Source organism: Ranitomeya variabilis, chromosome 2 (genome assembly GCF_051348905.1).
Source record: "Ranitomeya variabilis isolate aRanVar5 chromosome 2, aRanVar5.hap1, whole genome shotgun sequence".
In the NCBI taxonomy this organism is placed as follows: Eukaryota; Metazoa; Chordata; class Amphibia; order Anura; family Dendrobatidae; genus Ranitomeya; species Ranitomeya variabilis.
In genome coordinates this window covers 416,006,983-416,022,280 of record NC_135233.1, presented here as the reverse complement: position 1 = coordinate 416,022,280, position 15,298 = coordinate 416,006,983, and the positions used below count along the sequence as shown (strand labels likewise).

At 47.5% G+C, this 15,298-nt stretch overlaps 1 protein-coding gene across 7 annotated transcripts in view; it reads right to left on the bottom strand.

Annotated features, from left to right (window-relative positions):
* PIK3C2A (phosphatidylinositol-4-phosphate 3-kinase catalytic subunit type 2 alpha) overlaps positions 1–15,298 on the bottom strand; it is a 241,093-nt gene that overhangs the window by 102,881 nt on the left and 122,914 nt on the right. For all 7 annotated transcript variants that reach the window (XM_077286575.1, XM_077286569.1, XM_077286576.1 and 4 more), the window contains exon 12: positions 4,185–4,307. In XM_077286575.1, the coding sequence (XP_077142690.1) occupies positions 4,185–4,307 (123 nt within the window). The remainder of the gene's footprint in view (positions 1–4,184; positions 4,308–15,298) is intronic.

Below are 15,298 nucleotides of genomic sequence, written 5' to 3'. Positions count from 1 at the left end.
GCGGCAGGTAATCCACCACACAGTATATACTGGCACCATGGCACCAGAGTGCGGCAGGTAATCCACCACACAGTATATACCGGCACCAGAGTGCGGCAGGTAATCCACCACACAGTATATACTGGCACCATGGCACCAGAGTGCGGCAGGTAATCCACCACACAGTATATACCGGCACCAGAGTGCGGCAGGTAATCCACCACACAGTATATACTGGCACCATGGCACCAGAGTGCGGCAGGTAATCCACCACACAGTATATACCGGCACCAGAGTGCGGCAGGTAATCCACCACACAGTATATACTGGCACCATGGCACCAGAGTGCGGCAGGTAATCCACCACACAGTATATACCGGCACCAGAGTGCGGCAGGTAATCCACCTCACAGTATATACCGGCACCAGAGAGCGGCAGGTAATCCACCACACAGTATATACCGGCACCAGAGTGCGGCAGGTAATCCACCACACAGTATATACTGGCACCAGAGTGCGGCAGGTAATCCACCACACAGTATATACCAGCACCAGAGTGCGGCAGGTAATCCACCACACAGTATATACCAGCACCAGAGTGCGGCAGGTAATCCACCACACAGTATATACTGGCACCAGAGTGCTGCAGATAATCCACCACACAGTACATACCGGCACCAGAGTGCGGCAGGTAATCCACCACACAGTATATACTGGCACCAGAGTGCGGAAGGTATTCCACCACACAGTATATACTGGCACCATGGCACCAGAATGCGGCAGGTAATCCACCACACAGTATATACCGGCACCAGAGTGCGGGAGATAATCCACCACACAGTATAAACGGGCACCAGAGTGCGGAAGGTAATCCACCACACAGTATATACCGGCACCAGAGTGCGGCAAGTAATCCACCTCACAGTATATACTGGCACCAGAGTGCGGCAGGTAATCCACCACACAGTATATACCGGCATCAGAGTGCGGAAGGTAATCCACCACACAGTATAAACGGGCACCAGAGTGCGGAAGGTAATCCACCACACAGTACACACCGGCACCAGAGTGCAGAAGATAATCCACCACACAGTATATACCGGCACCAGAGTGCGGCAGGTAATCCACCACACAGTATATACTGGCACCAGAGTGCGGCAAGTAATCCACCTCACAGTATATACCGGCACCAGAGTGCTGCAGTTAATCCACCACACAGTATATACTGGCACCAGAGTGCAGCAGATAATCCACCACACAGTATATACCGGCAACAGAGTGCGGCAGGTAATCCACCACACAGTATATACCGGCACCAGAGTGCTGCAGGTAATCCACCACACAGTATATACTGGCAGCAGAGTGCGGCAGGTAATCCACCACACAGTATATACCGGCACCAGAGTGCGGCAGGTAATCCACCACACAGTATATACCGGCACCATGGCACCAGAGTGCGGCAGGTAATCCACCACACAGTATATACCGGCACCAGAGTGCGGCAGGTAATCCACCACACAGTATATACTGGCACCAGAGTGCGGCAGGTAATCCACCACACAGTATATACCGGCACCAGAGTGCGGCAGGTAATCCACCACACAGTATATACTGGCACCATGGCACCAGAGTGCGGCAGGTAATCCACCACACAGTATATACCGGCACCAGAGTGCGGCAGGTAATCCACCTCACAGTATATACCGGCACCAGAGAGCGGCAGGTAATCCACCACACAGTATATACCGGCACCAGAGTGCAGAAGATAATCCACCACACAGTATATACCGGCACCAGAGTGCGGCAGGTAATCCACCTCACAGTATATACCGGCACCAGAGTGCAGAAGATAATCCACCACACAGTATATACCGGCACCAGAGTGCGGCAGGTAATCCACCACACAGTATATACTGGCACCAGAGTGCGGCAGGTAATCCACCACACAGTATATACCAGCACCAGAGTGCGGCAGGTAATCCACCACACAGTATATACCAGCACCAGAGTGCGGCAGGTAATCCACCACACAGTATATACTGGCACCAGAGTGCTGCAGATAATCCACCACACAGTACATACCGGCACCAGAGTGCGGCAGGTAATCCACCACACAGTATATACTGGCACCAGAGTGCGGAAGGTAATCCACCACACAGTATATACTGGCACCATGGCACCAGAATGCGGCAGGTAATCCACCACACAGTATATACCGGCACCAGAGTGCGGGAGATAATCCACCACACAGTATAAACGGGCACCAGAGTGCGGAAGGTAATCCACCACACAGTATATACCGGCACCAGAGTGCGGCAGGTAATCCACCACACAGTATATACTGGCACCATGGCACCAGAGTGCGGCAGGTAATCCACCACACAGTATATACCGGCACCAGAGTGCGGCAGGTAATCCACCTCACAGTATATACCGGCACCAGAGAGCGGCAGGTAATCCACCACACAGTATATACCGGCACCAGAGTGCAGAAGATAATCCACCACACAGTATATACCGGCACCAGAGTGCGGCAGGTAATCCACCTCACAGTATATACCGGCACCAGAGAGCGGCAGATAATCCACCACACAGTATATACTGGCACCAGAGTGCGGAAGGTAATCCACCACACAGTATATACCGGCACCAGAGTGCGGGAGATAATCCACCACACAGTATAAACGGGCACCAGAGTGCGGTAGGTAATCCACCACACAGTATATACTGGCACCAGAGTGCGGCAAGTAATCCACCTCACAGTATATACCGGCACCAGAGAGCGGCAGATAATCCACCACACAGTATATACCGGCACCAGAGTGCAGAAGATAATCCACCACACAGTATATACCGGCACCAGAGTGCGGCAGGTAATCCACCACACAGTATATACTGGCACCAGAGTGCGGCAGGTAATCCACCACACAGTATATACCAGCACCAGAGTGCGGCAGGTAATCCACCACACAGTATATACTGGCACCAGAGTGCTGCAGATAATCCACCACACAGTACATACCGGCACCAGAGTGCGGCAGGTAATCCACCACACAGTATATACTGGCACCAGAGTGCGGAAGGTAATCCACCACACAGTATATACTGGCACCAGAGTGCGGGAGATAATCCACCACACAGTATAAACGGGCACCAGAGTGCGGAAGGTAATCCACCACACAGTATATACCGGCACCAGAGTGCGGTAGGTAATCCACCACACAGTATATACTGGCACCAGAGTGCGGCAAGTAATCCACCTCACAGTATATACCGGCAACAGAGTGCGGCAGGTAATCCACCACACAGTATATACTGGCACCAGAGTGCGGCAAGTAATCCACCTCACAGTATATACCGGCACCAGAGTGCGGCAGGTAATCCACCACCACACTATATACCGGCACCAGAGTGCGGCAGGTAATCCACCACACAGTATATACCGGCATCAGAGTGCGGAAGGTAATCCACCACACAGTATAAACGGGCACCAGAGTGCGGAAGGTAATCCACCACACAGTACACACCGGCACCAGAGTGCAGAAGATAATCCACCACACAGTATATATCGGCACCAGAGTGCGGCAGGTAATCCACCACATAGTATATACTGGCACCAGAGTGCGGCAAGTAACCCACCACACAGTATATACCGGCACCAGAGTGCGGCAGGTAATCCACCACACCATGAGAAGCGGCACCGGTGTGCAGCACGTAAACCACCACACTGTGAGTACCGGAGTGCTGCACATAAACCACCACACCGTGAGTACCGGAGTGCGGCATGTACACCACCACACCGTGAGTACAGGAGTGCGGAATGTAAACCACCACACCCTGAGTACCGGAGTGCTGCATGTAAACCACCATACACCGTGAGTACCATAGTGCAGCATGTAAACCACCACACCGTATCAGAGTGCGGCATGTAAACCACCATACCATGAGTACCGCAGTACAGCCTGTGAACCACCACGCTGTGAGCACCGGCACCAGATTGAGGCATGTAATCCACCAGACCGCGAGTACCAGAAAATAGCATGTAAACAACCACAAAGTCAGTACCGACACCAGATTGTGGCATGTAATCCAACACACCGCAACTATTGGAGTGCGGCATGTAATCCACCACACCGTGAGTACCGGAGTGCATCATGTAATTTACAACATGAGTACGGCGGGTGTACACGGCACAGGGGTACTTACAGCTCGTCCCACTTCACCAGGTAGAAGAAGCTCTTGTAGGTTCCCACCTTCTTGGACTGGACGGGTTTAAACAAATCTCTCCCGTTATACAGCAGCGAGCAGACGAGATAATACTTCTCCAAACTGAAAGAGAAAGACATGGAGGAGTGAGTAATGCACTACCCCAGGGCCACGAGCCCAGTGTACCGCTGCCAGCAGTGTCCTCACACCGCCACTAATAGGGGCCACGTATCTGTGCTTGTGTGGTCACCCATATTGGATGGAGAGGGTCTCGGCACCTAGAGCAGCTGCCAGCACAGAGCTCCAGAAATGTAAGTGATGCAGGAGGCCACGTTCTGGTGACACTGTCGACACCGATACACGGCGGCCATAACGACAGGCAGAGAATGTCATATGCACAATACACTTCCCGTGGTCATTCAGTAACAGAGGAGACACGTGACATCGGCCCGTACGGATGAGACCACCATCAGTGGTGACCATGTGAGCCCCTCCACAGAGCAGACATCGGGGAGACAACGGTTGGGCAGCAGGATGCCTATATGCCCGATTGTCACGTACCCGCTTCTCAGCATGCGACTTGGGGTTGCGCCTGCAAGGGTTAATCTATCTCCCCTCTCTCAGTCCAGCATTCAACCTCTGCCCTATGCTGTAATGGGAGCATAAATCACACCACGACCCAGGCCACACACCCGCTCATACACGCTGCCACCACTCACCGAACACACGGGTGATGAGTCCCGGAAATTTTACTACTACTGTCTGCCAATCATAAGGCTCACACACTTTCATGGCTATGGATTCTTTACAACATGCAAGGTTCAACTTGTTAAAGTTTTATGCTTTAATACAAAAAGTACAGTGCTTACAATAAAAAGGGTATAAAAATATGGTAATAAAAAGACATACAAATATGCAAAAAAGTTATAAGAATAAACGGGAGAAAACTTACAGAAATATCTAACTTTGTAGTCTGCTTTCTGTTCCGTGAGGGGGGACGAATATGGAATGGAACACCTCAGCTTGGCTGTCCCTCAATCTGTGAACCTTGTATGCGTACAAGCCTAATTTTTAGCGTTAACTTGGAGGTCAGATTTCTAAACCAGCCTCTCAGGTTAATATTATAATTGCTTGTGTTTGATTGGACCACGGCCGCTCCCCCAATGAATATATTATTTTCCTCTGAACACACTTTGCCTAAAGTTTCTCAGATAGTGTCAGGTTGTAATGGACATCTCTCTCCAAAGGAGCTAGAAGGTGTGAAATGTTTCCCTTTCCTGGTTCCCAGCAAGGCCCTCTGGCGAGATTGGAGACAGCCAACTGCCCTCTCAGGACAACATATGCTGTGACCCCTGCAGTCTCAGGACAGATGTTAAATTACTGCTGGTTATACATATAAACCTATACATATTTCACTACACTCATACACCAGGGCTCAATGGATCACTGAAATCAATCTTAAACACATGTGATAATTAGTTTTCCAGGTGATTCTAATTAAAGGAAAACTACTTAAAAATGATGTCCCACATTATTAAGCAGGCCACAGTTTTCAAGTAACATGGGAAAGAAAAAGGATCTCTCTGCTGCCGAAAAGCATCAAATAGTGCAATGATTTGGTCAAGGGAAGAAAACATTAGATATTTCCTGAAAAAATCGTGATCATCGTACTGTTAAGAGATTTGTGGCTGAATCTGAGCACAGACGTGTTCGTGCTGATAAAGGCATGAGGAAGGTTTCTGTCAGGTAAGTTCATCGGATTAAGAGAGCAGCTGCTAAAAAGCCATTACAAACCAGCAAACAGGTATTTGAAGATGCTGGTGCCTCTGGAGTCCCTCGAACCTCAAGGTGTAGGATCCTTCAAAGGCTTGCTTTGGTTCATAAACCTACTATTCAGCCATCCCTTAACAGTGTTCACAAACAAACGGTTGCAGTGGGCCCAGACATACATGAAGACTAATTTTCAAACAGTCTTGTTTACTGATGAGCGTCGAGCAACCCTGGATGGTCCAGATGGATGGAGTAGAGGATGGTTGGTCACTATCACGATTCACACCGTGCTTGTCACCAAAATGTCACGATACGGGGGTGACCTTTGGCCAGCACACGGCTATCACATGTGCAGGGGGGCTTATCTTAGTTATCCCTCCACTGCTACAATGTGATAAACACAAACAAGGCTACTGACCTATCAATTTACCGCAGGGGCTTATTTTAGTTATCTCACTGCTGCTACAATATCACCAACTGCAGGGATTCATGTACATCCCGCTTTCTAGTTCCGCCTGAGAACTTGCAGCTCTCTGGCGCCCCCCCTTACCCTCAGGTCAGACTAGGTACTGCACCTAGGGTAATTAGTCGCCGGACGGGCCGCTTCACTGTGGACTGGCTAGCAGGCACGCTGCAGTGAGGGAATTATAAATGCTCAGGCCGCAGCCAGACAATAGCTTATAAAACCCCGTTCCATCACTGCCAGCTCACCTGCCTAACCCAGAAGACACTTCGCTGACACCAGCTCAGATTTCTCACAGGGAGGGGTTCGAGCCAACCCAAATTAGTAGCGTAATTAACTTCAGAAGACTTAGGGTACGTTTTAGAGCAGGAGAACAAAGCTAGTATTTTATATATTTTACTCCATAAAAGATTAGGCAGTGTTTATAAAAGGCATATAAAGATGTTACGATATGAGACAATTTAACGTATGTACAGCAATTATAAAATAAACAGGGATTAAACGAGAAATTAACACATGTGCTCAGATCATTTCAGGCAACCATGCTGGTGGGCGGAGCCCCAAATGTTCCAGTTCATCAGACAAGACCTGCTGTAACAGCTCCTCAGGCAAGACTGAAGGTTGGGTCGAGTGCAGCAACTTATAACTGCAGGTTTGTGACATCACTAAAGGGGTTTGAGTTACCATTGCCCTCCCCTCTCCTCAGATGTACAGTTTGTACCAAAAATACTTGTAATTCTCATATCTTCGCTTGAGAACATGTCAGAATCAAAGCCCACCCATCATTCTGCTTGTTTTAAAATTGGCTTTCTAATGATACCAAATTCATCCTAGTTGTTCCACACGGTTCAAGAGAAATCCGCACTTTGTACTCGCTGTGTTTAGCTGCTCGCGCTTACTGTGTTTGACAGATCTACCGATGGAAGTTAGCAATATATACTCATTTTTCTAGCCCAAATAAGTGTCCCAATATCTTATTATAATAGAACAAAGAACCTCTTGTCTTTTGAGGGAGACTAGACCAGTTTCAGCTGGTACTAGATGGGAGAATTGTGCACTGCAGCTACCAAAGTCGTAAAAATTCTTGTGATAGGAGGGAATGAGGGATTTGGGATCCACACACACACACCTCAGCAAGCAGAAACACAGAGAGAAGGGGGGGTCAGAGCCCACAGTAAAATTGATGGCACCTTTATAAAATTGTCGGTAAAAAACTTTGTTTCCAGCATGTGATGCTCGTTCACACTCACCTGTAGCAAGTAACAGGTGTGGGCAATATGAACATCACACCTGAAACCAGATAAAAAGGGGAGGAGTTGACTCAGTCTTTGCATTGTGAGTCTGTGTGTGCCACACTAAGCATGGAGAACAGAAAGAGAAGAGAACTGTCCGAGGACTTGGGAACCAACATTGTTGAACAATATCAACAGTCTCCAGGTTACAAGTCCATCTCCTGAGATCTTGAAGTTCCTTTGTCCAGGGTGCACAACATGATGAAGAAGTTTACAACCAATAGCACTGTAGCTTATCTTCCTGGATGTGGATGGTAGAGAAAAATTGATTAAAAGGTTGTAACGCAGGCTAGTCCAGATGGTGGATAAGCAGCCCCAATCAAGGTCCAAAGAAATCCAAGCTGTCCTGCAGGTTCAGGGGACATCAGTGTTAGTGTTCGTGCAAACTATACGTCCACATGTGAATGAAATGAAACGCTACGGCAGGACACCCAGGAGGACACCACTGCTGACACAGATATAAAAATGCTAGACTGCAGATTGCTAAAATTTACATGAGTAAGCCAAAAGCCTACTTGTGGACAGATGAGACAAGGAGGATGTGGAGACACAGAAGGGTTAGCAGGCGCACCGGTCCACTAGCCGAAACCGCATGGACCAGGGGTCATCCACCTGCTCTCCTTTTAACGTAAGCATATTCAGACAACACAGAGTGAGGGTAAAACAGTGTGGCAATAATTTATTGAACCACAAAAGAGACAAATAACACAGAACAGTCCCAGCAAAATACCCAAGATGGTGCAAATGACAGAGTCTCACCCTTCCGCTGACCCGCCGGGATAAGAGCAGCTGTTACTACAGAGCTTCCAGGGCCGACTACCCCACCTGTGGCACACACAGAGAGGTGGTAACAACAAGCATAGCCATATCACAATCCTACCCATTGTTTTGCGTTGGTCAATGGAGCAGATCGGTATTATTCCAGCCAGGGCCGAGGTCCCCTAAGCTGGCATCGTGCAGAACAGTATTTCTCAACCTGAACAGGTTCAAGCATTAATTCCATCACCTATGCAATACTAAGGAAATCCTGACCTGTTGGTGGGTCTTGAGTATTGAAGTTGAGAAACACTACATTAGAATGATAAATCTGTGCCCCTTGTGATGGAGTCATGATGTCTTGGCTGATGTCCTGTCTCTGATCCTTTGAATGTTTTGAGGTCTTGGCTGAATCTTTCTCCCTCCATGGAGGTATATATCCCCTTTTTATAGTTCACACTGTTGTCCTTCAAACCAGTATCCAGACAGAAGTCAAGAGGAAAATTCGTGAGGAGAAACTTGCATTGTTTAATTATTTAATCTATTTGCACAGTTTTTCCTCCTCTATTTTTCAAGTCAACAAACTGGCTGACCTGGACAATGTGTAATCAGTATATCAGCAAACAACACTAGTCATGCAGGATAAGAGCACAACGTGTTACAACAAATTGTCAACTTTAAAGTCAATATTATATTATATTAAGAGAGATTTTTGGTACTCACTGTAAAATCTCTTTCTTGGAGCCTTCATTGGGAGACACAGGTAACCATTAGTGATGAGCGAATATACTCGTTACTCAAAATTTCCCGAGCACGCTCGGGTGTCCTCCGAGTATTTTTTTGTGCTTGGAAATTTTGTTTTTATTGCCGCAGCTTTATGATTTACATCTGTTAGCCAGCATAAGTACATGTGGGGATTCCCTAGCAACCAGGCAACCCCCACATGCACTTAAGCTGGCTAACAGATGTAAATCATTCAGCTGCGGCAATAAAAACTAAATTTCCGAGCACAAAAAAATACTCGGAGGACCCCCGAGCGTGCTCGGGAAATCTTGAGTAACGAGTATATTCGCTCATCAGTAGTAACCATGAGTGTATGCTGCTGTCGCTAGGAGGCTGACACTAAGCAAAAAAGGAAAATGGTTCCTCCTCAGCAGTATACATCCACTGACAGGCAGCAAGTACATTGGTTAGTGTTATAGCAGTAGGAGAAGCAACCAAAAATTCAACATATGTACCAACCCACCAACAAAGGCACATAGGCCCAAAAGCAGCACAAACAGTTAGGGAGGATACTGTGTTCCCCAATGAAGGCTCCAAGAAAGAGATTTTACAGTGAGTACCAAAAATCCCTCTCTCTTTATCGCTTCATTGGGGGACACAGGTAACCATGGGATGTCCCAAAGCAGTCCCAAGGGTGGGAACAGAAAGAATGAAACAAAAACAGATTTAGGTCGGCTGATGCATAACTGCAGCCTCCAGCACCTTCCTTTCCAGGCCTGCATCAGACGAGGCATGGGTATGAAACCTGTAAAAACTTGCGAAAGTGTGCAAAGATGACCAGGTCGCGGCTTTACAAATCTGTAAAACTGGAGCCTGGTGACGAACTGCCCTGGAAGCTCCCACCGCCCGGGTGGAGTGAGCTTTTACCCCTGGAGGCGGTTTGCCCTGAACGCAGTATGCCTCCAATATTGCCGAACAAATCCAACGGGCAATAGTGAATTTGGAAATCCCTTACGACAATCTCCAGAGATGACAAATAAGGCATCAGAGAGGCGAAAGGAAGCAGTCCTTGAGAGGTAGACTCGGACAGCTCTGACCAGATCCAACTTGTGGACGGACTTCTCCAGGGAATGGACTGGAGAGGGACATAGAAATGAAGAGACCACCTTAGGTAAGAAAGAAGGAACGGGTCTGAGAACTACCTTGTCCTGATGGAGAACCAGAAACAGAGAACGGCGGGACAATGCCACTAACTCAGAAACTCTTCAGATGGACGTAATGGCAACTAAGAAGGCAACTTTCCATGACAGGAGAGAGGACGGAATGTCTTGAATGGGCTCAAAAGGAGTGCGCCCGGGTGCGCCAAGGACAAGGTTACGATTCCATGGATCTATCGGATGACAACAAGGAGGTGCCAGGTGGGAGATTCCTTGAAGAAAAGTCTTTACCTGGGAACGAGAAGCCGAATTTCATTGGAAAAGAATTGGCAGAGCAGAAACGTTAACCTTTAGAGTACTGAAATATATACCAGAAACCAAATTGTTGTCCTCACTCCACCGAAAGAAGGCCTTCCAGTAACTGTGGTAGGTACGCGAAGATGCTGGTTTTCATGCCCTAATCATGGTCTGAATGACCTGATGGGAAAAACTGCCCTCCCTCAGGACTGCAGCCTCAAGACAAGCCATTAAACTCAGAGACTGTGAACTCTGGTGGAAGAGGGGCCTTGTGAGAGAAGATCTGGAAGGTCTGGAAGCCTCCAGGGAGCATCCATGAGCATGTTCACTAGCTCCGCGTACCAGGCCCTTCTGAGACAGTCTGGAGCTACCAGGATTGCGGGAATTACTTCTGCCTTTATCCTTTTTCACGACTCTCGGAATCAAAGGGAGAGGTGGAAAAAGATAAGGCAGCTGGCATTGGGACCACAGGATCACTAGGGCATCACAACCGATGGCTAGCGGATCCCGGGACCTGACTACAAACTGAGGACCCTTGTGATTAATTCAAAACCGCATCAGGTCGACGTCGGGTGTGCCCCATCGCTGCCATATTTGGATGAAAATGGCAGAACTGAGAGACCATTTGCCTGATGCGAGGCTCTGATTACTCAGAAAATCAGCTGCCCAATTTTCCACCCCCGGAATGCGTACGGCTGATATGGCGGGAACGTGACACTCCGCCTATCGCAGAATCCTTACTATCTCTGCCATCACCTGTTTGCTGCGAGTTCCGCCTTGATGGTTTATGTAAGCCAAGGCAGTGGCATTGTCCAATTGTATGCGGCTGGCCTGCCAGAAGGGACTGCCAGCGGCAAAGGGCAAGAAAAATTGCCCTGATCTCCAGAAGATTGATGGGGAGAGCGGCTTCTTGGATGTTCCAGCAACCCTGCCCTGTGTGATGAAGAAAGACCGCTGCCCAACCAAGGAGACTGGCGTTGGTGATGATGACCTGCCACCGGAGAAGGTGGAAGAACTTCCCGCGCAGTACTGAGTGGGATAGCGTCCTCCAGGTCAGGGATTGCCTCACCTTGAGGGACAGAAGCACAGGCAGGTCCAGGGAGACGGTCCTCTTCTCCCAAGCAGACAAGAGAGCCAGCTAAAGAGGGCGGGTATGGAACTAGGCAAAAAGCACAGCTTCCATGGCAGCAATCATCTTCCCCAGAACTCTCATGCAGAACCGTAGGGGGAGAGGAGTTGGTCGCTTTAGAATGCGGATCCCCTGGCAGAGAGAGAAACTTTTCCTTTGGAAGGAAGACACAGGCTTGGGCCGTGTCGAACATCATGCCCAGAAACACTAGGTGCTGAGCTGGGGTCAGGGAGGACTTCTCTCTGACAATCCAGCCAAGTCGGACCAGAGGGTCCAAGGTGTTCTGAAAACTCAGGTCGCAGTGACGGTGGGACAGCCCCTTGATCAGAAGATCATCCAAGTAAGGGATTATGAGAAACCCCTTGGAACGAAGGATGGCCATGACCTTCGTGAATACTCTGAGAGCAGAGGCCAGGCCAAAGGCAAGAGCCGTGAACTGATAGTAGTTGTCACGGATCCCTACTCCGTGGTGTAACTAATTCGTCACGTGCCCGCTCTCAGCACGTGACTTGGGGTGTGCCTGCAAGGGTTAATCTATTTCCCACTCTCAGTCCAGCATTCAACCTTTGTCCTATGCTGTAATGGGAGCATAAATCACACACCGACCCAGGCCACACACCCGCTCATACACGCTGCCACCACTCACCGAATACATGGGCGATGAGTCCCGGAAATATTAATACTAATAATGTCTACCACTCATCAGGCTCACACACCTTAGGCTATGGATTCTTTTAGAACATTCAAGGTTCAACTTGTTAAAGTTTTATACTTTAACCCCTTCATGACCCAGCCTATTTTGGCCTTAATGACCTTGCCGTTTTTTGCAATTCTGACCTGTGTCCCTTTATGAGGTAATAACTCAGGAACGCTTCAACGGATCCTAGCGATTCTGAGATTGTTTTTTCGTGACATATTGGGCTTCATGTTAGTGGTAAATTTAGGTCGATAATTTCTGAGTTTATTTGTGAAAAAAACGGAAATTTGGCGAAAATTTAGAAAATTTCGCAATTTTCACATTTTGAATTTTTATTCTGTTAAACCAGAGAGTTATGTGACACAAAATAGTTAATAAATAACGTTTCCCACATGTCTACTTTACATCAGCACAATTTTGGAAACAATTTTTTTTTTTGCTAGGAAGTTATAAGGGTTAAAATTTGACCAGTGATTTCTCATTTTTACAACAAAATTTACAAAGCCATTTTTTTTAGGGACCACCTCACATTTGAAGTCATTTTGAGGGTTCTATATGGCTGAAAATACCCAAAAGTGACACCATTCTAAAAACTGCACCCCTCAAGGTGCTCAAAACCACATTCAAGAAGTTTATTAACCCTTCAGGTGTTTCACAGCAGCAGAAGCAACATGGAAGTAAAAAATGAACATTTAACTTTTTAGTCACAAAAATGATCTTTTAGCAACATTTTTTTTTATTTTCCCAAGGGTAAAAGGAGAAACTGGACCACGGACGTTGTTGTCCAATTTGTCCTGAGTACGCTGATACCTCATATGTGGGGGTAAACCACTGTTTGGGCGCACGGCAGGGCTCGGAAGGGAAGGAGCGCCATTTGACTTTTTGAATGAAAAATTGGCTCCAATCTTTAGCGGACACCATGTCGCGTTTGGAGAGCCCCCGTGTGCCTAAACATTGGAGCTCCCCACAAGTGACCCCATTTTGGAAACTAGACCCCCCAAGGAACTTATCTAGAAGCATAGTGAGCACTTTAAACCCCCAGGTGCTTCACAAATTGATCCGTAAAAATGAAAAAGTACTTTTTTTTTTCACAAAAAAATTATTTTAGCCTCAATTTTTTCATTTTCACATGGGCAACAGGATAAAGTGGATCCTAAATTTTGTTGGGCAATTTCTCCTGAGTACACCAATACCTCACATGTGGGGGTAAACCACTGTTTGGGCACATGGTAAGGCACGGAAGGGAAGGAGCGCCATTTGACTTTTTGAATGAAAAATTATCTCCATCGTTAGCGGACACCATGTCGCGTTTGGAAAGCCCCTGTGTGCCTAAACATTGGAGCTCCTCCACAAGTGACCCCATTTTGGAAACTAGACCCCCCAAGGAACTTATCTAGAAGCATAGTGAGCACTTTAAACCCCCAGGTGCTTCACAAATTGATCCGCAAAAATGAAAAAGTACTTTTTTTTCACACAAAATTTCTTTTAGCCTCAATTCTTTCATTTTCACATGGGCAACAGGATAAAATGGATCCTAAAATTTGTTGGGCAATTTCTCCTGAGTATGCCGATACCTCATATGTGGGGGTAAACCACTGTTTGGGTGCACGGCAAGGCTCGGAAGGGGAGGCGTGCCATTTGACTTTTTGAATGGAAAATTAGCTCCAATCGTTAGCGGACACCATGTCGCGTTTGGAGAGCCCCTGTGTGCCTAAACATTGGAGCTCCCCTACAAGTGACCCCATTTTGGAAACTAGACCCCCCAAGGAACTTATCTAGATGCATAGTGAGCACTTATAACCCCCAGGTGCTTCACAGAAGTTTATAACGCAGAGCCGTGAAAATAAAAAAATAATTTTTCTTTCCTCAAAAATGATTTTTAGCCCAGAATTTTTTATTTTCCCAAGGATAATAGGAGAAATTGGACCCCAAATGTTGTTGTCCAGTTTGTCCTGAGTACGATGATACCCCATATGTGGGGGTAAACCACTGTTTGGGCGCACGGCAGGGCTCGGAAGGGAAGGCACGCCATTTGGCTTTTTGAATGGAAAATTAGCTCCAATCATTAGCGGACACCATGTCGCGTTTGGAGAGCCCCTGTGTGCCTAAACATTGGAGCTCCCGCACAAGTGACCCCATTTTGGAAAGTAGACCTCCCAAGGAACTAATCTAGATGTGTGGTGAGCACTTTGAACCCCCAAGTGCTTCACAGAAGTTTATAACGCAGAGCCATGAAAATAAAAAATAATTTTTCTTTTCTCAAAAATGATTTTTTAGCCCACAATTTTTTATTTTCCCAAGGGTAACAGGAGAAATTGGACCCCAAAAGTTGTTGTCCAGTTTCTCCTGAGTACGCTGATACCCCATATGTGGGGGTAAACCACTGTTTTGGCACACGTCGGGGTTCGGAAGGGAAGTAGTGACGTTTTGAAATGCAGACTTTGATGGAATGCTCTGCGGGCATCAGGTTGCGTTTGCAGAGCCCCTGATGTGCTTAAACAGTAGGAACTCCCCACAAGTGACTCCATTTTGGAAACTAGACCCCCAAGGGAACTTATCTAGATGTGTGGTGAGCACTTTGAACCCCCAAGTGCTTCACAGAAGTTTATAACGCAGAGCCGTGAAAATAAAAAATGTGTTTCCTTTCCTCAAAAATATTTTTTTAGCCCAGAATTTTTTATTTTTGCAAGTGTAACAGGAGAAATTGGACCCCAAAAGTTGTTGTCCAGTTTCTCCTGAGTACGCTGATACCCCATATGTGGGGGTAAACCACTGTTTGGGCACATGCCGGGGCTCGGAAGGGAAGTAGTGACGTTTTGGAATGCAGACT